Source organism: Oncorhynchus clarkii, chromosome 7 (assembly GCF_045791955.1).
Source record: "Oncorhynchus clarkii lewisi isolate Uvic-CL-2024 chromosome 7, UVic_Ocla_1.0, whole genome shotgun sequence".
In the NCBI taxonomy this organism is placed as follows: Eukaryota; Metazoa; Chordata; class Actinopteri; order Salmoniformes; family Salmonidae; genus Oncorhynchus; species Oncorhynchus clarkii.
In genome coordinates this window covers 22345419-22367479 of record NC_092153.1, presented here as the reverse complement: position 1 = coordinate 22367479, position 22061 = coordinate 22345419, and the positions used below count along the sequence as shown (strand labels likewise).

General features: G+C 42.1%; 1 protein-coding gene across 2 annotated transcripts; it reads left to right on the top strand.

Annotated features, from left to right (window-relative positions):
- Positions 1-760: 760 nt before the first annotated feature.
- Positions 761-21598, top strand: LOC139413071 (glutaminase kidney isoform, mitochondrial-like). 2 transcript variants are annotated; one of them, XM_071160102.1, is made up of 17 exons: positions 761-1233; positions 5761-5857; positions 6325-6443; positions 7828-7957; positions 8083-8162; positions 8492-8655; positions 10039-10097; positions 13509-13541; positions 13657-13715; positions 14227-14293; positions 14428-14478; positions 16369-16545; positions 16829-16960; positions 17071-17163; positions 17362-17423; positions 17658-17798; positions 19501-21598. In XM_071160102.1, exons 1-17 carry the CDS (start codon positions 911-913, stop codon positions 19655-19657), a joined length of 1944 nt encoding a protein of 647 aa, XP_071016203.1. In that variant the 5' UTR covers positions 761-910; the 3' UTR covers positions 19658-21598. The 2 variants fall into 2 exon arrangements, with proteins under 2 accessions (XP_071016203.1, XP_071016204.1); XM_071160103.1 differs by having other exon boundaries at positions 790-1233; positions 5767-5857; positions 19501-21588.
- Positions 21599-22061: the final 463 nt, after the last annotated feature.

Sequence of the window (22061 nt, the reverse complement as noted above, 5' to 3'; positions counted from 1 at the left end):
AAAAAAAAAAAAACATTGTTTTTAAAATCAAAAACCGTGAATATTTTTTTATCGAATCAAAACCAAAGCGACATCAAAAAGCATCATAGAGGAAGAGGGGGCCCAACTCGCCGGAAAATCTGTCTCCCTCCAGCAGGTGGCGTTTTTCCAAAGAAAGGATAGGCGGGAGCGAGGCAGCCCGCCATGCCGATTTGTGGACGACTCCCATTGTTAGGGCGGTGGAGGGACATGTATCTTGTCAGTATATTCATCATCTTTTGTCACATTTAAAAAAAAATAATTATAATTATTATTATTTTTTTTATATATATATATATATTATTTGTATTAATAACAAATCAATACATAAAGCACATGAGGGAACACAAGCATACATAGATTACAAACAATAGACAATCGAGCTAGGGGGGTACAATAATCACATTACAATTACACAAGGACCTTAAGGGACATGCATATACTTACAATTCTAACAGCTTTTTTGTTAGTAGAGCATTTAACCGTCTTAAAATACAGTCCAATTTCTTTTTGTAGGGTACGAAAATGTGGTTTTCTGTTTGTAAATTTACATTTGTGTATATGAAATTTGGCCAAAAGAATAATGACATTTTGTCACATTCACCCGGTATATTTGACGTCATGATGCACTGTAAATTAGCATGAATGACAGCCAACAAGACCAGCCAATCGGAGGATGATTTACGCGCTGACAGGAGCCAATAGGAGTCGAGTTGGGCGTGAGAATGAGAGGTTTTTGTCCACTAGAACACATTTGAGAATCGTGACTCACTGACTGAACCGTTCTTCACGACCGACACCCAAAGCATTTGGAATATATTACTTCATATTTATTCTATATCTAGCTTGCTGAGTTATAAACAGCGCCACGATTTAGCTTGATAGGATTGACATGTTACATTTTCGGTCTTCGGTAGTGCTCAAGGAGTTGTTTCAATCTAACCTGAAGCGCCCTTTGACAGGTATCGCCAGAAAGACATCACCATCAGTCGCGTATTGCTTTAGCATCGCCTGTACAGATGTCAGATCCGTGACCAAAGTAAAGTGTTTCCAGCATGCGGTTGGATGGAGAGCTACGCCATACACTACCAACGCCCACGGAACTCGGAACCTCTCCACCAAGAGCGACGACGGTTCGGTGCCACCGCCAACGGACACCAAAAATGACACCTCCACCAGCAATGAAACCGCCACCAAGGAGGCAGCTGCCGAGAAGTGAGTACCGTTATCTAGCCGGTACAGCTGATAAAGCTATTAAATTATATTTACCGGGGGGGGGTTCTTAACGTTCTATCCAGAATAATCACATGGACCGAGTCTAGCAAGCTAGATTGATTTCTAATGAACCTCAATAAATGATGCAGTCATTTGTCTAGAGATGTTGTTAACCTGACCTGTGTGTTCTGACAGTTTCAGTTCTGAAGAGTCAGAGACCCATATTACATCAGTCCCGCACACCTGCTCCCTTTATAGGCCTAGATCTATGTTCATTTAGTCATTTCATTTAGAAGGTTATGCATTTGGGATGTTATGAAATGACAATGTCTATGAAACAGCACTGTTATAATATTATAACAGTAATAGCCTATGACTACGGAACAGTTCATCTCTGTCAGGAATAATTGTAAAGCCAGGAACGCTCCTTCAGGCCTTAGCCTATATCAGAAAGGGATTTTCATTTTTTTTCATCAATGACACCTAGAGGTCGGTCATCAAGCTGTGTTTTTATTGTTTGCTCTAGAGAAAGCGCTCTCCATCTGTTCTCTCTGTTATGAGTGTCATTCTACTTGAATACTGAACAGCCTCTCTCATTCTATAGTTTATTGCAGGCTATATAGCATGGTGATAATGGCATGATAATAACAATTTGTTGGGTGTTTCAGCAACTTGTATGTCCTGGACACAGACTTCTACATTGGAAGTTTCCGCTTGAGTTGGCATATCATGATTGTCTTATCAGATAGTGAGTATTTGTTCTCGTCGTGTTAGGCCAGCTGATAAGGTAGGCTATTTATTTACCTCCCTCCTCTGCCAAAGGCAACTGTCCAATATTAGTGCTGTCCATGGTGGCAGGGACCACTTTGCGATTTAAAAAGACCTTGGTAAAGGGTAGGCTATTGAATGTCCATTATGAGCAAATAATTTGATCAAATCTCCTCCCAGCCAATCTTGCAGGAGTCAAGACACTTTGTAATAGACTTCCAGGATTCTAATGGAGACAGTCTCAGATCTGGCACTGCAGACTGGGCAGAGTGGTGCTTGCTGCATCAGAATGGGTAGAATGGCATTTTGGATCTAGTGTGAGTCAGTGGGGATTTGGGAATGGGGATGGACGTAGTCTAGGGGGCTACCATTTTGGATCTAGTGTGACAGTCAGTGGGGATTTGGGAATGGGGATGGACGTAGTCTAGGGGGCTACCATTTTGGATCTAGTGTGACAGTCAGTGGGGATTTGGGAATGGGGATGGATGTCATCTAGGGGGCTACCATTTTGGAATTATAATGGATGTGGCTTTACATAGGCTACAGTGTATTATCCTGATGACCATCTCTCTGACAATGGATCAGTTTCCTAGCATTTAGGCCTAGCTTTAATATACTTGGTGGGATCTTACACCCAATGTAGATGTGAAATCATTAGGCCATACCAACTAGTCTGATTGGGGTAATGCCAGTTTATTGCATAATTTCTCACTGCAAAAACATAACAATTCCCTGTTGCCAAATCCTGCCCATCCCCCTGTGCAGCTGTCACATATGGGCATTGCTACTATTGCCCCTGTTGGTGGCTTTAATTGAGCATCATGTCATAGTCACCAATAACTCTTTGACCCTGGGAGAGCTGGTACAGCGAACCGTAATACAGTAGCCTCAGACAGGAACAAGATAAAAGAGTTCTCTCTAGACCCAGTTTCTAATCATACATAACATTTGATGGCTCATTTTGATTCATTCTCCCACAGACGGTTACAGGTATCCTATCCTACTCAGTCAACTGTGTGCTGTGAATGGAGTCCCTCTTATGAGAAAAACAAAATAGTCACATTATAATGGGGACAGGAACTCCTGAGTTTACTCATGCATTTTACTGCAGATGGGTGTAGAGTCGGCCTAGGCTATTAATGCTGCCAGGAATAGGCTCACTCTCTCTGTCACATCCAGTCAGTTTGCTTTTTCACTGAAAACAAATGCATCTACTGGTAATGATATGCCTCATTGCCCATAGCTTAACAGGCTATGTTCCTTCTTGTTTTATCCATAGTCAATTTGCTTTAGCTGTTGTCAAACCAGCTGTAGTACATTATTGACAACAACAACATCCTCCGTCAGTGTAGGTTCAATCACAGATACACAAACATTAGGCCTAGTCAGTCCAAATGGGTCCTCTGCTGGAAGGTAGCCTAGGTAGGCCTATAGCAGAATTATCAATGCACAGTCTGGTCAATTTAAAGGTTTTTCCTTTTCTGGTTTTGCCCTGGGTTGCATTGTGTTAGCGTGTGCAGCTGCAGCATATTGTGAGGGAATGGAGATTGAGTCCTTCAGACTCTGCCCTGACTCAGATTGATTTTTGTGGTTCCCTCCTGTCAACAAACGATGATCAATGCACTTCGGACCAATTCACCAGTGACATCTTGGAGGTAGTGAAACCAGGCTGTGATGAATTGGGTCGAATAAAAATGGTAGCCAAAATGACTCCATCAAGTCGGTTAATGTTTGTGTCGGGCGCAAACGTATTCATCAGAGCGCTGCCTTGATTTAGGGTCTATGACCATGTTATTACTGTCACACATTAATTCAAGAATTATTTTTTGTACAGATTGTTCATTTCATTTGGTCACAGTTCAAGTAGTCATGCTGCCTTGAACTCCAGTGTATAAATAGCACAGGAGATGTAACACACTGACTGTAGGGCTAGGCTTGGCAGACTTCCCAAGTAGTATTGAGGATCAGTGACACAAGTCGTAGCCTCTGGTCTCCAGAAACTATGGCCAGGGATACCAAGCTCTCTCTTTGTAGGACAGACCCGAAAGTGGGGCAGGCAGTGTGCTGTTGGAGGCTGAGGGCTAGGCTATGTGGCGGGATCCGTGCAGGCCTTCTGATGAGGCACACACTCTACATGCTGCACACAGTTGACTTAACAAAGCTGCAGGGAGGTCGAGGCAGTGGAAGGGGAAGAGAGGGGAGGGAGGAAGGCCAGCTAAGGCTGGGTGAGAGTTAATTAACGGAGCATCATCAGCACCAGTCCAGATGCTTCACACCTGCTAATAGCCTGTCTGGGTGGACTTCCTATTATCCTGGGGCAAGGGCTTGGAGACATGAAGCAGAGAGGGTGCTGTTTTGTTTTACAGTGTGCTTTGCTGGAAGGAAATAATTATTTTTCTTCAGGTTCTGCCGTGCCATGGTTTTCACTGGTGTTGTGCAGTTTTGGATGCGTCCTAAATATTGAATGTGTTTGTTAATCCATGAATCTGTGTGTCTTATCAGTAAGCCTATCTGCTTGATGATGATGATGATGATGATGATGCACTATGTCACTGAGTTTGTTCTAATGCCACTCACTTACTCTGCATATTTTCTCTCCTTTTTTTCGTTTGATCCGCTTGCTTTGCCTTGGTGTGTAAGTATATGTCTCAATTTATATACAGTATTTGTTCTCATGTATATGTACTGTAGTTTTTCCAGGCTAAGCATTGCTGCTGCTGAGTGCTCTCTCTTCAATTCTCTACCTCGAAATGTGCTCAGCCTCTACAAGCGACTGCGCTTGACTTCCCCAGCCGTCCCACCGACCGTTTGTTCTCGCGTTCCTCCCCGGCAGGCATCAGCAATCCAGAAATGACTCCAGAAATGGACCAATGATCACAATCAAGTAGGCCTTATCAAAACATTTGACATGGAAATGATAAAGGATCATAATCATTCAAGAATAGGTCTCAAAACAAACGAATGCGGCTTAAACAATCTCCAAACTGGAAGAGATCCTATTAAACAACAACAAACTGAAAGATATGCAGTGTCCGGAGTCTGAGTCATTCCTGGGTAGCTGATGAGGGGATTTGACCCTCTACCTCTATCAGTTTTCAAATGTTGTGATGTCTTCTTCATCGCTAGGGCAGGCTACGGAGCTGGGTTACTATAGCTCTATTGCTTGTCTGTCCCATGATGCATTGCGGGACTGACTTAGCCTGAGCTCCCACCCTCCTCCCTCAGAGATCCTATTTGGTGTATATCATGATGTAATACATACTCCTCGTTTAGGCCTAACTACAGTATTCCACCTATTTATTCCACCTACCTCTAACATACTGTACTAACTCTCCTCTCCCAGAGTGAGTGGAACGGATTTGGAGCTGCTATGCATAATACCAGTCTGTAAATAGGCTAATGACTCACTTCAAGCCCCCGGGCATTAGCTAAAACTTGACACTATAATTTGTAACTGATATGCATGTATTTAAATTGACATAAAACCAACAAAGTCATCCTTATTTCTGATTGAAGAGCCATGCCAACAAGATATTGTCTATGAAAAATTCTCCAAACTCTCCTTGAACTATCTGACTGGTGTTTTGGGAGCAGTGTTCAAACCCTTTCCTTAAAGCCGGGGCCGTAACGTGAAAGACTCACCACCTCTCCTCTACAGTATTATAGCTAGTTAATCCTGGCCCCCTGCTGCAGTTCCCCATTGCCTTTAGAGAACCCTGGCCGTTCCTGACTGTGTGTGTGTGTGTGTGTGTGTCCCAGGAGAAGGAAGGCAGGCATCCTGCCCAGTCTGGAGGATTTGCTCTTCTACACCATTGCCGGGGGCGCTGAAAAAATCCCGGCTCACAAATTCACCACAGTGAGTGTCAGGCAAGAGCCAACCAGGCAGCCACATGGTTGAGCCAGCTGGATAGTAGTATAGCAATGGTGCCTGCTGTGTCATGATTACTGCCACAGTCTTATACTGTATATCTGAATATAAGGCTTCTTACTACGCTGGCTGTACCAGGAAGCAATAGCTCACTCATGTGTGGCCCCTTGCTTGGGGTGACATTTATAGAATTAGATTCTTGTTAGATTAGAAGTCATTCTATTTCTATGGTGAAATGTTGATCTCCCTCTATCTGGCATGGAAGAGCAGTTTATTCAATAGGCCTTATTAGTCTTGACATTTACATTGGATCCCTTTAGAAATATAGCGTACTATACCAGTCAATTGCCAAGTTATAACCTTGTTATAAGCATGACAAACAGAATAAACGTGTTGTAAACATGTAATAAACATGATACCCGTCAGCCCCCTGACACGAGCCATGCTTTCTGCAGGCGCTGAAAGCCACAGGGCTTCGGACCGGAGACCCCCGGCTGAAGGAATGTATGGAGAACCTGAAAGTCATCATGAAGACCACGTCAGACGGAAACCTGGACCGACACCTCTTCAAGAAGTAAGACCAGTCTAGAACTAGGATGTAGAACAGACGCTAGAAGTATTGTTTATCAAGACTTGTTCAAGAAGTAAGACCAGTCTAGAACTGGGATGTAGAACAGACGCTAGAAGTACTGTTTATCAAGACTTGTTCAAGAAGTAAGACCAGTCTAGAACTGGGATGTAGAACAGACGCTAGAAGGACTGTTTATCAAGACTTCTTGAAGAAGTAAGACGGTGTAGAACTGGGATGTAGAACAGACGCTAGAAGGACTGTTTATCAAGACTACTTCAAGAAGTAAGACACTAGAGCTGGGTTCTATAACAAGTTGCTTCTAGTTCCACACCACTCTAGACATTAGACCTAGAATAGAAGTCTTTAGTGGTCATTTGATATATCAAGCGCCGGTCATCATTTAGTCATTTTTGTGCCTCCTTTATTTGAACACAGTTCATGTAGGCCATCAATTATTCAGATTCCTTAGAAGTATTTGCTCAATGCATTTCAAGTCATTAATTATTCATAATATTTCAGGCTTTTATAAGGAAGCACGTTATAGTCAAGTCCTTTCAGATTGTCAAGGTCATATCAATCCCATTCATTTCAACATGTCCTTTTTTACAAAAAATAGTCAATGGCGATTCTCTACGATCACAAGAACTGTCCTTTCCAGATCAGCTGATATTTGCTTCAAAAAGAGTGTTCCTGTTTACAACCCTAGGACATACCATGTGATATAGCACACATAACCCAGTGACCGCTTGAGAAAGCACTCTGTAGGCAAGCCACCCTGCGGTATACAGATCATAAGACAACCCACTAGGAGCTACACAAACATGCTAGGAGGAGCTGCACTAGCTTTGACTGGAAGCCATCTGGGAGGCAACTATTTATAGGCAAGAGAAGCCTATACAGTAAACACACCAGTGGGTGCATACAGTAGCAGGGAGAGGACAGGGTAAATGGATATCTGATGTCATACAGTAGCAGGGAGAGGACAGGGTAAATGGATATCTGATGTCATACAGTAGCAGGGAGAGGACAGGGTAAATAGATATCTGATTTCATACAGTAGCAGGGAGAGGACAGGGTAAATAGATATCTGATGTCATATAACATCTTATACAAATCTATGAGGTAATTCCTCACAGTTATCTATTCCCAGTATCATGTGTACAATAACAATGTAGTAATATATTCCATTTAGCAGACGCTTTGATCCAAAGCGACTTGCATGCATAGAGTTTCTTATGGGTGGCCCCAGAGGGTATTGAACCCATGACCCTGGCATTGCAAGTGCCATGCTTTAACAACTGAAGCACACAGGACTCCATGTGTTACACTAGTCATAAGGAGACTCTGGTACCTAAGAAAAAGACCACTGTCACCTTTTCTGTCCCAGGTGTGTCCAGAGCAACATCGTGCTGCTCACCCAGGCCTTCAGGAAGAAGTTTGTTATCCCCGACTTTGTGTCCTTCGCCTCCGAAATCGACGCTCTCTATGAGAATGCCAAAAACCTGGGAGGGGGACAGGTGGGTGAGGGAGAGGCCCCAGGGTCAGTGAGACGACATGGTGGTGATGATCATTTCCTGATTAAATGTCCATGGGGAATGGGAAGTGTTGATATGTTGCCTTCTGTTTTTGTTTTGTTGCGTAGGTGGCTGACTACATTCCCCAGCTGGCCAGGTTCAGCCCGGACCTCTGGGCCGTGTCCATATGCACTGTGGATGGACAAAGGTACAGCAGCTCTAGTCATGTTTAACATGCAGTAAGCACGTAGCAGCCTACATTTCTATTTCTACAGTTAACTGTACTGACGTATAGTGTTCCTGTCAAACTGCTTACAGCAGCATTGTGACACTGTCCATATCAATGACACAGTCACACACGGTAAAGTAGCTAATTAGTTACCCCACATAATGAGACATTCATTCATATTGTTCAAATTTGCCTTTGCTTATTATTGCCTTTAGCTCCTGGTTCTCTCCCCCCACTCATCCCCTCTCTCCATCCCTTCCTCTCTCTCTCTCTCCCCATCCCCTTCTCTCTCTCTATCCCTTCTTTAGACACACAGCGGGTGACACCAAAGTCCCGTTCTGCCTGCAGTCGTGTGTAAAGCCGCTGAAGTATGCCATCGCCGTGCACGACCACGGGACAGAGTATGTGCACCGTTTCATTGGCAAAGAGCCCAGCGGCCTGCGCTTCAACAAACTATTCCTCAACGAGGAAGGTGAGGGTCGCACATATAGAGATATAAAATACTAGAGTGGCCGGGTGTCATACAACCGACAGAGCTTCAGAATGAGATTCTGTAATTCTATGGTCGCAGGCAGCACCAGTCTGTCTGGAGCTCCACGGCTCGCTGTGTGGCTGTTCATTTCACACGCAGAACTGACAACAGAGGTGTTCGTCACAATGCAGTGTTGCTGAGGTGGTCCTATTTTACTTCAAACCTATAGCATACCCTGTGAAAAGACATTGGACAAGGCAGTTGTCCGGGTTGATGAATATAGTGTAAGTAGTCCCTCTGGGTGGGTTGTCATGTGATTCAATGCAAGGTGATCCGGCCTGTGGTGCAGTCTGTTGCCATGGTAGTGTTATGTAATCTTAATGAGAGGTGTTGGTGCAGCCGGATAGAATCAGTACATCGGCTCTCAATGTCCATACACTCTACTCAAATCTGCAATAGTCTACGTAGACCTGGAGAAGAACACCAACTCATGTATCATGTCTTTGATAAGATCCTAGGTTTTAAAGCTTGGAATCCGTACTCGGTGAAAACGGCCACGTCCGTTTGCTATATTACGACAACGGACACTGTTTTATTCCCTCGGACATCGTATGCAATGTGATTATTATTTTTACCGCGACGCTGGAGGATCCTCTCCTCCGTCTCATCAACGAAACAAATGCAATAACAACTGTGCTGGCAGTGAACAGTGTCAATGCGTCGCCTTCTGTGGATGTCAGCTTCAAGTATGAAGCGCATACAGGAGCTGTATGGAGAGCAGCAGTTTTGTCAAGCGCTCTCAAATCGAGCCGAGTTTCCAATCAAATCAAGGCAATGTAACTCATTGCTCCGAATGCTGTGTTGGTTTGGTAAAGGATGCTGTCTGAGCTCTGTAGATTGTGACACGGGTTTAGTACAGGGTTTCAGTAAATCCCAGGTCGGTTTTGGTTGTTGGCCATGTTATTTAATCAGTTTAGGCAACCTGTGGTAGGAATGTTTTTTTTTTCTCTCTCTTTTGTGTGTGATTGCATAAGAAGATTAAAGGGGTTTAGGGGAAGTGGCGTAACACAACAGACCTACAGTACAGCCAGTACTGAGCTGTGAGTTCATGGCTGTGTTCCTCAATATCACTAGTATGGTCTCTAGAATACAAAAGGCAGCCGTGGTCCCATCAGCATTCATTCATTATCCATCTGATTTGTTGTTCTGCTCATTTCCTCACTTCAAGTTCAAAGTTACATGATCTTTGGGCATATTTGCTTCTAACATTGAATGTGTTGTGTGGTGATTGTGCAGAAACTGTAACCTTGCTGTGTATGAACGTGTACTCTGTCCGCTGCATTTGCAGACATGTTATAATGTAACTTACACTGATTTCCACAGATAAACCACATAACCCTATGGTTAACGCCGGTGCTATTGTGTGCACGTCCCTCCTAAAGGTAAATAACATTTGAATTTCAGATAATAATAATGTATGATTTTATTTTTTGGGGGGGGGACATTTGTTTAAAAAAGAAACGTTGAACCATGCCTTTTGTTCAGTACGGTGAGTAGTTGTACCAATAGTAGGCTACATAAAACACTAGGTCAATTCTATTTGTACCTCGTTACCTTCTGAGTGACAAAGTTGTATCGAATTACATTTGAAATAAATTAAATGACAGGGAGGACTTCATTGCTTTAGCCAGATTACCAGCTTGCACTGTGTTGTATATGGAGAGATTAAGACTATAGATCATCCCGCTGAAAGGGGATTTGTTTGGTGAAAGCATCAGTGATCTGCCTGCCTCTCAGTTATGCACATAGCCCATGCAGTACACACAAGGCTGAGTTTGTGTGAGACAGCGCTAGCGTGTCAGGCAACGGGCCTCAGATTGGTCTAACCAGCCCAGACATATAGATAAAGAAATACATTTAATCATGGGTTTAACTGCTTTGGTATATGAATGAAAGATCAATATGTGGGTGTGTTTCTGTGCATCCGTCACCTGCTTAAATCTTATGTCTTTGACCAGGTAGAGGCAAAGCCAACCTGGCTGGCTATTGGCTGAGAGGAGTAGAATATCTTTGCTATTGGCTATTAGTCAGGAAGTGCTGTTAGAAATAGCTTACTGGGCCTCCCGAGTGGTGCAGTGGTCTAAGGTGTGCCACTAGAGATTCTGGGTTCGAGTCCAGGCTCTGTCGCAGCCGGCCGCGACCGGGAGGCCCATGGGGCGGCGCACAATTGGCCCGGCGTTGTCTGCGTTAGGGAAGGATTTGGCCGGCAGGGATGTCCTTGTCCCATCACGCACTAGCGATTCCTGTGGCGGGCCGGGCGCAGTGCATGCTGACATGGTCACCAGGTGCACGGTGTTTCCTCCGACACATTTGTGCGGCTGGCTTCCGGGTTAAGTGGGCATTGTGTCAAGAAGCAGTGCGGCTTGGTGGGGACTTGTTTCGGAGGAATCACGGCTCTCGACCTTTGCCTCTCCCGAGTCCATAAGGGAGTTGCAGTGATGAGACAATACTGTAACTACCAATTGGATACCACGAAAAGAAAAAAAAAATAGCTTACTGTATGGGAGCAGTGCACCCTCTGCTGCTGAAACTGTGATGAATTCTCTGTGTGTTTATTATGAGATATTGTAGGGTAAAACACATTCGCCTCCCATGCGTTGTAGGTGCCTCGCTGAAGACTAGAACCAAGAGGGGACACATACATGTATGTTGTGTGCATAAGTCTTCTGTAGTGTTGTTACTACATAACCCACCACCAGCCCATTGATCATATCAACGCGAGGAACTGCGCTTGTTTCATACTAAACTCTCAACAATCACATACCATAAACTAATGACACAAACTCTCTCCCAATGTCTTCAGAGACACAATACTTCATTCTCTGCAGAAATTAGGTTTCATCTCCAATAATTAGTGGCTGCAACCCACTGCAGATACCTTTTCGCTTACTGTATGTAGCCAAAGCCCATATCTATAACGGTCTGTCTTAGATGAAGACAGTGTAGGCAGTACATTATCACCTTCAAAACAAGACTAGCACTTATATCCATATTTCAACGTAACATGGCATACGGACCCAGATAGATGAGGCCTGGCTACTCATCAATCTCAACCACAACCAAGCCAAGTTACCGAATGAAGCCTTGCGTTTTCCTGTCTGGTTTGATTTGGGGTTGAACTCTGATGGAAAGGTGCCGTATGATTATCCTGTCTTAAGAGTTTATAGGAGTAACACCTATAAGGAATAACGACTCTATAGTAATTAATGTTAACAAACGTATGTTTTTGGTACTTGTATCATACTGTACACTATGGTACATAGTACAGTACACAAAAGATTACACCTAGTGATATACAGATGTAGGAATGTAATTTGAGCCAGTTTGCTACAGCAGGGAAATAATCCTGCAGCAATAGGAAATGTGAATTATTATGTGAATTATAATTGACATTTTTTGTAGGGGTTGATATATTTTTCGTTAGGGCAAATCAAGTCTTGACATTTTAAAGTGGAAATTATAAACGTTTAATACACTACAAGTTTGCATTTTTCCTGCGATGAGTGATAAATTAAGATCCTACATCTGTAGCCTATTAGTAATTTGGTTATTTGGATGGCAGTCATTTGACTTGACAGGGTAATGATGTGGTATCTTTCTGCTTAAATCTTCATTATAACCTTAAACCAATCACTGTAAAGGTTGCTAATGGTGGGCTCAATAATCAATCCACTGATTGGATGCCCCTATATTCTAATATGGTCTGGTCTATATTCTAGTAATATAGACCAGATCTGTGTGGTTCCCGTATGGTAAATGTGGGACTAAACTATGGGAACGTTGTAATGTATTTTTGAAGCCTCGTTTGTGGTTTATTTGTTGTTGTATATTTTACAGCATTAAGATCTGTGGGAAATTATGACCACTGCCACAGGTCAATGACGTTGGTAATTGTTTTACTTAAATTATTCTCCCTATTGAACAACATCTGGATTTGTTATAATATGCTACAGTTTTAGTAGTTGCTATTTGTCACCTGGATTTTACAAACGGTTTACAAATAAAATAAACAGAAAGGCAAAAAAAAATGTTTTTCAAAATCCTGATAGTACAAACATTGATTATTTGTGTTTTATTTTTTGAATGTATTTAACTGGTTTATTTGCCCTATTTGTATTATTAGAGTTAAATGTAACGTTTCGTTTCTGTAGTACCTCTTCAGCTCACACTACACATCCCAGAAGTCAGTGTGTTCTACAATATTAAGTGAGGACATCACTAATTAATCTGCACATATAGATCCATAACCTTTCTACAACACACAGGATTAGCCACACACTAGCATCACATCACTAACTTCCAACAGACACTCAGACCCCTACAGTACAAAGGCTACTTACACTACTACATATTAAGTTCACATATACCTGTCTATGCAGTATTGCAGATATAAGGAATTGCATTTACCTGTGGTGCGTTTTATCCCCATAACAGTCTGGTAGAATGGCCTACACATTGTTTTGCTGATTGTCTTTTGGTAGATTATTTTCTCATTTGAAAACCCTTAACTCTTTAATTAGTGATTCATTTCATCTCCAACTAGCTAGTTGCCCAGTAATCCTAAATATTTGTAATATTAGGACTAAACTTATTTCTTTAGGGTACGTACTTTTTTTATTTTTAGAATGATTATTGCTAGATTTTGTAATGATATTGGTAATTTGATCTAGGAATCATTTGAATTTGTCATAAGGTATTCCCACTAGCTAGGCAATATACAATTTCCTGTATATCTAATTTGATATACAGTATGTAGTCATTCATACTGATGTGATCTTCTGTTTCTCTTTTAGCAAGGGGCAAGCAATGCTGAGAAATTTGATTATGTAAGTAACGCTACCCAGTTCTTTTATGTTTAGCCCTACGCTGCGCTGACTGTTTGGGATGATCATCTTTGTAATGATGGGTGTACTTTGTGACCTTTTGGACATTGTATTGCAGGTCATGAACTTCATGAACAAGCTGGCAGGAAACGAGTATGTGGGTTTCAGCAATGCCACGTGAGTCCTCAAGGGGAAGAACTGGGGTTGTGGTTTGGTTCAGCACCTTGGCTCACCACCATTGGCCAGGTGCCGTGCCTTAGTATTCATCTGTGTTGTTTTCATCACTAGCATTTCTAGTATGATAATCACTTTCAAGTCAGTACTTTATTCTGCTTTAGAATAACACCACAAAAACAACAACCATAGAGATCGATCTGGATCTCTACAACATCAAAAACCATAGCCGCGGGAAGAAGGGGTGCTGAGGGTGCTGCAGCAACCCCTAAAAAAATCTGGAATATCATTTTTTTTATTTTTTTTATACAGTTCACAAAATTGTACTGGGCCTTCACTAGTCCTGTATTAGCAGACCGATATAGCCGTTATTTTTTGCAACCCTAACCCACTTCCTGCGACGATGTCAAACAACACTAAAAGCTTTACTGGTTTTGGTAGTAGAATTGGAACCAAATTGGAATTTGACTTAGTTGAAACAAGACTCCTGAATGTTCCTGCTCTCTGCACCCAGATTCCAGTCAGAGAGGGAGTCTGGAGATCGTAACTTTGCTATCGGCTACTACCTTAAGGAGAAGAAGGTTGGTGACGGCTGAAACAAGCACACACATTTTACATCAATCAAGTGTACCTTTTCTAGATGACTTAAACATTTTTAATTAGGCATTTACAAGGCATTGTCTGACTGTCAAATCAAACCACTGTTTCTTTCTAGTGCTTTCCAGAGGGGACAGACATGACCTCCATTTTAGACCTCTACTTCCAGGTGAGTATTTGTATTTGGCAGCAGCTACTCCTCCTGGGGTCCAAACACATTAAGGCAGTGGTTCCCAAACTTTTTATAGTCCTGTACCCCTTCAAACATTCAACCTCCAGCTGCGTACCCCCTCTAGCACCATGGCCAGCGCACTCTCAAATGTTGTTATTTTGCCATCTTTGTAAGCCTGCCACACACACACACTATACGATAAATTTATTAAACATAAGAATGAGTGTGAGTTTGTCACTTCCCACGAGCCGGGTTGTGACAAAGAGCTCTTATAGGACCTGGGCACAAGTAATAATATAATAATGATCAATAGTTTTGCTCTTTATTTAACCATCTTACATATAAAACCTTATTTGTTCATCGAAAATTGTGAATAACTCACCACAGGTTAACGAGAAAGGTGTGCTTGTAAGGATGCACATAACTGTTGGGTTCCAGAAATCTGGCAGTGTCTTCTAATTAAATTCAATTTTCACAGAACCGCTTCTTGCAATTTCGTTGAGGCTCTCTTGTTCAGATATCGGTACGTGGACTGGTGGCAGGGTCGTCCGTTTCAGGAAAGTACCTGCGTAATTGCGCACCCAACTCACTCAGCTGCTTCGCTATATCACATTTGACATTGTCCGTAAGCTTGAGTTCATTTGCACACACAGAGAATAGACAGAGAATAGCTCCAACTTCTGAATCATAGCCTCAATTTTGTCCCGCGCATTGAATATAGTTGCGGAGTCCCTGTAATCCTAGATTCAGATCATTCAGGCGAGAAAAACCATCACCCAGATAGGCCAGTCGTGTGAGAAACTCGTCATCATGCCAGCAGTCAGACAAGTGAAAATTCTGGTCAGTAAAGAAAACTTTAAGCTCGTCTCTCAGTTTAAAAAATGTGTCAATACTTTTTCCCTTGTTAACCAGAGCACTTCTTCTGTACGTTATAAAAGCTTACATGGTCGCTGTCCATATCATTCTCTTCACAGTCCCTGCTGTTCCATAAGGTGTTTTCTAAATGTTTTTTCTGATTCTCCTGATTTCATCAGTTACCTGATGTGGAAAAGGGTTCCATGTAATACTGTGCGCCTCCCATAGTGTGTTCTAGACTTGGACTGTGAAGAGACCTCTGGTGGCATGTCTTGTGGGGTATGCATGGGTGTCCGAGCTGTGTGCTAGTCGTTTAAACAGACAGCTCGGTGCCTTCATCTTGTCAGCACTTCTTACAAAAACCAGTAATGATGAAGTCAATCTCTCCACCACTTTGAGCCATGAGAGATTTACCGGCGTATTATTGTTGTTAGCTCTCTGTGCACTTTTAAAAGGCCAGCCGTGCCTCATCCCACGTGGCACCTGACCACACGACTGAACAGTAGTCTAGGTGCAACAGAACTAGGACCTGCCTTGTTGGTAGTGTTGTTAAGAAGGCAGAACAGAGCTTTATTATGGACAGACTTCTCCCAATTTAGCTGCTGTTGTATCAACATGTTTGGACCATGACAGTACAATCCAGGGTTACTCCAAGCAGTTTAGTCATCTCAACTTTCTCAATTTCCACATTATTTACTACAAGATTTAGTTGAGGTTTGGTGAATGATTTGCCCCAAATACAATGCTTTTAGTTTTTGAAATATTTAGGACTAACATTCCTTGCCACCCATTCTGAAACTAACTGCAGCTCTTAAGTGTTGCAGTGATTTCACTCGCTTTAGTAGTTGACATGTATAGTGGTGAGTCATCCAAATACATAGACATCGAGTGAGCATTTTTTTCTGAACATGGTTCAAGTTTGAAGCTGTATCATTTCAATGGGCTTAGTGGAGAAACATCCTGTTTGTGTTTTTCTCTCTCCGTTAGCTGTTATTCCCTATGGTATATTACAAGTTTTCTATTCTTCTCTAGCTGTGCTCCATCGAGGTGACCTGTGAAAGCGCTAGCGTCATGGCGGCCACCCTGGCCAATGGCGGCTTCTGTCCAATCACAGGCGAGCGCGTGCTGGGCCCAGAGGCGGTACGGAACACCCTGAGCCTCATGCACTCCTGCGGCATGTACGACTTCTCGGGACAGTTCGCTTTCCACGTGAGTCTCCCAAGTTCCTTCCCACACGACTTGTATCTGTTGATTTGACAGGGATCATGTACCCCAGTTTAGCATTGTTTCCTACGGTCTGTTTGGCCTGCTGCTCTTTGCCGTTGTTCCCACTGTGTCTCCAATCTACCTCCATTTAAGCATTACACGTTACACTGCAGTAGATCTTCCACTCCGTGATGTTTGTCCACCCACTGCTGTTCATTTACGCTGATCTGTTTTGACACCGTTGTCTGCGCTCCCTGTTAACCTCTTCCTCTATGCTGTCTGGCAGGTTGGACTTCCAGCGAAGTCGGGCGTGGCAGGGGGCATCCTGCTGGTGGTGCCCAACGTCATGGGTATCATGTGCTGGTCCCCGCCACTGGACAAGCTGGGTAACAGTGTACGAGGAATCCAGTTCTGCACGGTACGAGAAACTGATAGGTTTTCACTCTGTTGTCTCTCTGTCACTGATCTGATTGATTTGATGATTAGAAAACCAGCAGAAAGCCTGACAGGGATTTGCTCTGGTTCCAGGATCTGGTGTCCCTTTGCAACTTCCACAACTACGACAACCTGAAGCACTTTGTCAAGAAGCTGGATCCTCGCAGGGAGGGCGGAGACCAGAGGGTTAGTCGAGTTTAACTGGGAGCCTCTCTCTCCTTCTGCTCTCTTTTTCTACTTCCCTACGTTCACCAAGGTGCCTTCATGTACATGTAGTCGACATGTTCCCATGAAAAGGCTGTGTTTTTTAAAGCAACAGTGCCATCCACTGGAAGATAGTGCTAAAGGGGTTGACATGCAAACTGCCTCTCTGTTGTCTTTCAGGTGAAGTCGGTCATCAATCTTCTGTTTGCTGCGTACACTGGAGATGTGTCTGCACTGAGGAGGTACACAAGCACTGCATTATCTCCATGTTGGCCAACAAGGCCTTGAAAATAAGCCATGAAAAGGAAATATGTCATGTTTTAACATCTTTGGAGAGTAAATTCCAAGTCTGTCGCTGTGTCAGACAGAGACCTTGTAAGGTTTCCTGTGTGTCTACATGGGGACTAGACGTGGTGTGTGTGCTATTTTGGCTGCCGTACAGTACTCATCACTGTCCTTCTGGGGAATGTGTCCAGGTTTGCTCTGTCTTCCATGGACATGGAGCAGAGGGACTATGACTCCAGGACAGCCCTCCATGTGGCTGCAGCAGAAGGGCATGTGGAGGTGGTCAAGTTCCTGTTGGAGGCATGCAGGGTCAACCCTGTTCCCAAAGACAGGTGAGCTTAGATTCATTGGCCTCCGAGACCACCCAGTGTCTGTCAATGTAGCCAAGATCCAATGGACAAGGAGACATATGTTCAACCAGTGTCTGTAACCAGTTTTCCACCCCACTTTGAGAGTAAAGTACGTGTTGGATAAGAAATGTCACGACAGGCCGAATGAAAACAACAGCAAATTTGTCAGTAAACTTTCCAAATGTCTACAAACCTAATTCGCTAGGCGTGATTGGATATTTGTCTGTAAAATGTATTATGTAAGTAATGGTGATGGAAACGCCTATTATGCGTAAATATTGATATAATAACCATCATATCAAAGTAAACTTGGAGTCACACAATGATATGTTGTGTGGTGGTCCTCCCACCACAACTTGCGAAAGCATGCAGTTTATTAGGCTACAGGTGAAATAAGTTCTGATGAACTTCACAGGGTGGTAAAAGTGCATGGTGATGAGCTTGACCTACAGTTGAAGTCATTAAAACTCATTTTTCAACCACTCCACAAATTACTTGTTAACAAACTATAGTTTTGGCAAGTTGGTTAGGACATCTACTTTGTGCATGACACAAGTCATTTTTCCAATAATTGTTTACAGACAGATTATTTGACTTCTAATTCACTGTATCACAATTCCAGTGGGTCAGAAGTTTACTTACACTAAGTTGACTGTGCCTTTAAACAGCTTGGAAAATTCCAGAAAATGCTATGGCTTTAGAAGCTTCTGATAGGCTAATTGACATCATTTGAGTCAATTGGAGGTGTACCTGTGGATGTATAAAAATTGTAGACCTCCACAAGTCTGGTTCATCCTTGGGCGCAATTTCCAAACGCCTGAAGGTACCACGTTCATCTGTACAAACAATAGTAGTACGCAAGTATAAACACCATGGGACCACGCAGCCGTCATACCGCTCAGGAGGGAGACGAAAAGTGCAAAGACTCAGTTACAACTTATTGTGGGAAGCTTGTGGAAGGCTACCTGAAACGCTTGACCCAAGTTAAACAATTTAAAGGCAATGCTACCAAATACTAATTGAGTGTATGTCAACTTCTGACCCACTGGGAATGTGATGAAAGAAATAAAAGCTGGGAAAAAAATAATTCTCTCTACTGTTATTCTGACATAAAACAGGGAATTTTTACTAGGATTAAATGTCAGTAATTGTGAAAAATTAAGTTTAAATGTATTTGGCTAAGGTGTATGTAAACTTCCAACTTTGACTGTACATGTATATATTACCTCGACACCGGTACCGCACATTGACTCTGTACCGGGACCCCCTGTATATAGACTCAATATTGTTATTTTACTGCTGCTCTTTAATTATTTCTTACTTTTATTTATTTTTTTGTATTTTTCTTTAAACTGCATTGTTTGTTAAGGGTTTGTAAGTAAGCACTTCACTGTAAAGTCTACACCTGTAGTATTCAGTGCATGTGACAAACTGATCTTGTTTTTTTTATTCGGTACATGTAACAGCAAAAGTAATTTTTATGTCCCCTACGTCATCATGCACAGCCTTTTATCTGCAACAAGCATGGAAACACATTTCTGGTGGGAAAGTGCACACATTTTATTTATGCAGATTTGAGAATATTCAAGTGAAAATCTGTCGCCAATTGGATGGAAACGTAGCTAATGTAAAACGTGTCCATTTAAGAGCCGTGTTTACAATGTCTCTTGTCCGTTCCATCAAGGTGGGGTAACACACCGATGGAAGAGGCAGTGCACTTTGGACACCACGACGTTGTGACCATGCTCCAGGACTACAACAACAAGTACAGTCCACCAGGGGGTGCCACTGAGGACAAAGAGAAGGAGATATCAGAGAAGAACATTGATGGCCTACTATGAGCCAACTAATACTCTTATATATCCATTGAAATAAAATAACTAGAACGGACGTTCCCATTGAAATTATATATATATACACGTGACCTGAGCAGCTTGGTCCTTTCCAGTCATTCTATTTCTATGTCCCCATTAACTATCCGTGTGTGGTCCCTTTGTCATGTCAGTAGTAGGTCACGTGTATTGTTGATTTTGTATAAAAGTATTGTATTTCTAGTATTTTAAAAAACGACAACGTGTTTAAAAAATATATATTGACCTTTGACTTTTTCCCGGATGTTTTTTGGGTTGTTTCCTTTCGCTTCGCTTTTTTTATGTCATACTGCTCACTGCACAACTCTCCCTCGGTGTGTCAGCACTATGTGTAATGTATTTTCTACATTTAAGTGCACAAAACATTTCTCTTTATGTACAACATTGTGTAAAACCTGAACGTATCCATAAGATAACGTGTACATTTATGTAACGTGTGTGTATATCCCTGAAAGTAATAATATCAGAGGTAGATGGATTCAGTGTAAATACTATTTAATCTGAAGTGATTCTCACTGGCACAGCTTTTGAAGGAAATTGGTAAAGTCCACACACTGTGCATTAGGCTTAAGTTGGACTATTTATGAGGCAGAATGCGTTAAACTATTCCACACGTTCACAGATCTAGGTAGCCTGGTTGCAAAGCTGTTTGGACTGTATATGGCACTGGCTATACAGGCCAGACAGATCTGGGACCACAGGCTATCTATGGTTTAAGACCTCTGGTCTTTTGATTTAGGCCTAGTAGCTTCATATGAATTGATTGTATGGCATTATGTGGAGTGAGTTTAGTTTTGTTGGTTTGCTATTTGATAGCTAGACATTTTTGCACCTTTTTTCTCCAAAATAACAAAAAAATCATTTTTTGATTGTTCTATAATCTTATTTTAATTTTGAGTAGAAAGGGGGTTATTTGTTTTAAGTGTCAGCCAAAGCTTTTCTGTATGTTTGCTCCATCTGATAAGTCTAGTCGGCGACTTTAAAAAAAAGAACATATATGTGAGCCGCCTCAGGAGCAATACAATACAATTCAACCAGCAGCCATGTGCTCTTTACAGACAGGTTCCCACCTATGCTAAGTCCAATTTTAGGGCAAAACATGACACTGATTTATTACTTCATGGATACAGCAGTGTCAATGGTGTTGCTATTATGTCTTGTCAGATATTTGGTTTTACATGGATTTTATATTCAGTTATAGGCAGTGCATTAAACTTTAATGAATGTTTTTAGTTTGGAACAACTCCACAACGGTGGACTTTAAATCTTGCCATGCTCACCCAAATGCCTCTTTTGGGTAGAGATAAAATAGTTATCCTTATGGGCCTGTATGTAAGCAGATTCTACACATAACAAGTGGTTCACCTATTATGCAGATACACATAGTGATTGTTTAACAGAGTGTAAAAGTGTCAAATAAATGAATAAGCGTATACTTGAAAAGTCAGGTTGTTTTGGTGAGAACTGTGTGTATATTTGTTTGTTATTGACTATGGGAGGGACAGCGACTACAAATCTGGTAATGACAGAGGAAATTGCCGTCAAAATCTCAAGCCCTACACCATTGTTCTAAAAGTACCTAAGGCAACTTACTTGATGAATATATATTTATATTGAATAACTCATCTCAAGTGTTCAGTGTTGCTTTCATTGGATTTGACTTGACCTTTGTCTCCCCAGTCCCTGTTGCACAGGAAGCCTCGTATGTATGAGTGTTTATTGTTCCCCTGTGTAGGTGCAGGTCAACTTCAACATTAACTCATTATTTTGAATGTACCACAGGTGTATACTGATGTCAGTTTGTTTTCATTCAAGTATATCTGCTTTAGCTGTGTGTTGCAGGCAATGGAGATGTATTTATTTCAATGATCAAACAATAAATAAAGAACTTTAAATATGGATATCTCCCTTTACTCCCACTATATTCTTGAATTTAGGCATGTGAAGACTTCATTAATTCATTCCATGAATTTTCAAATGATCACCAAATTAACACAAGTATGAATTGCTTCCAGTGCAGTGAGTACATGATTATTTACAGCACCAGTTTATCATTTCAGATATTTAAAACTTGTGAGAAAATTGTACTGTCTGCAGAGAGAGTGAGAAGAAATGTACAATTCAAGGCTATCTTGGTTCTTGCAGATGACTGACCTCAGACCAATTGACAGTACGCCCAGAACATTGCTCTGGGAACCAAAAGGAGTATCTCAGTTTCAAGTTCCCAGCTCTGAGAGAAGAAGCCTCGTCAGTCACATTCAGGAACCAGTGTTAATAATGAGTAATGAAAATCATGCTCATATGACTTGTTTGTGTAGCAGTATATAATGACCGAAAGGGGGGGCAGCCTAGTGGTTAGAGCGTTGGACTAGTA

Excerpts from the sequence above, each read along its gene's own strand:
- LOC139413071 (XM_071160102.1), top strand. The coding sequence starts at position 911 with ATGTTACATTTTCGGTCTTCGGTAGTGCTCAAGGAGTTGTTTCAATCT. Across the intron at positions 5,858-6,324 it reads CGGCTCACAAATTCACCACA|GCGCTGAAAGCCACAGGGCT; the intron begins GTGAGTGTCAGG and ends TGCTTTCTGCAG. Across the intron at positions 17,424-17,657 it reads GATGTGTCTGCACTGAGGAG|GTTTGCTCTGTCTTCCATGG; the intron begins GTACACAAGCAC and ends GAATGTGTCCAG.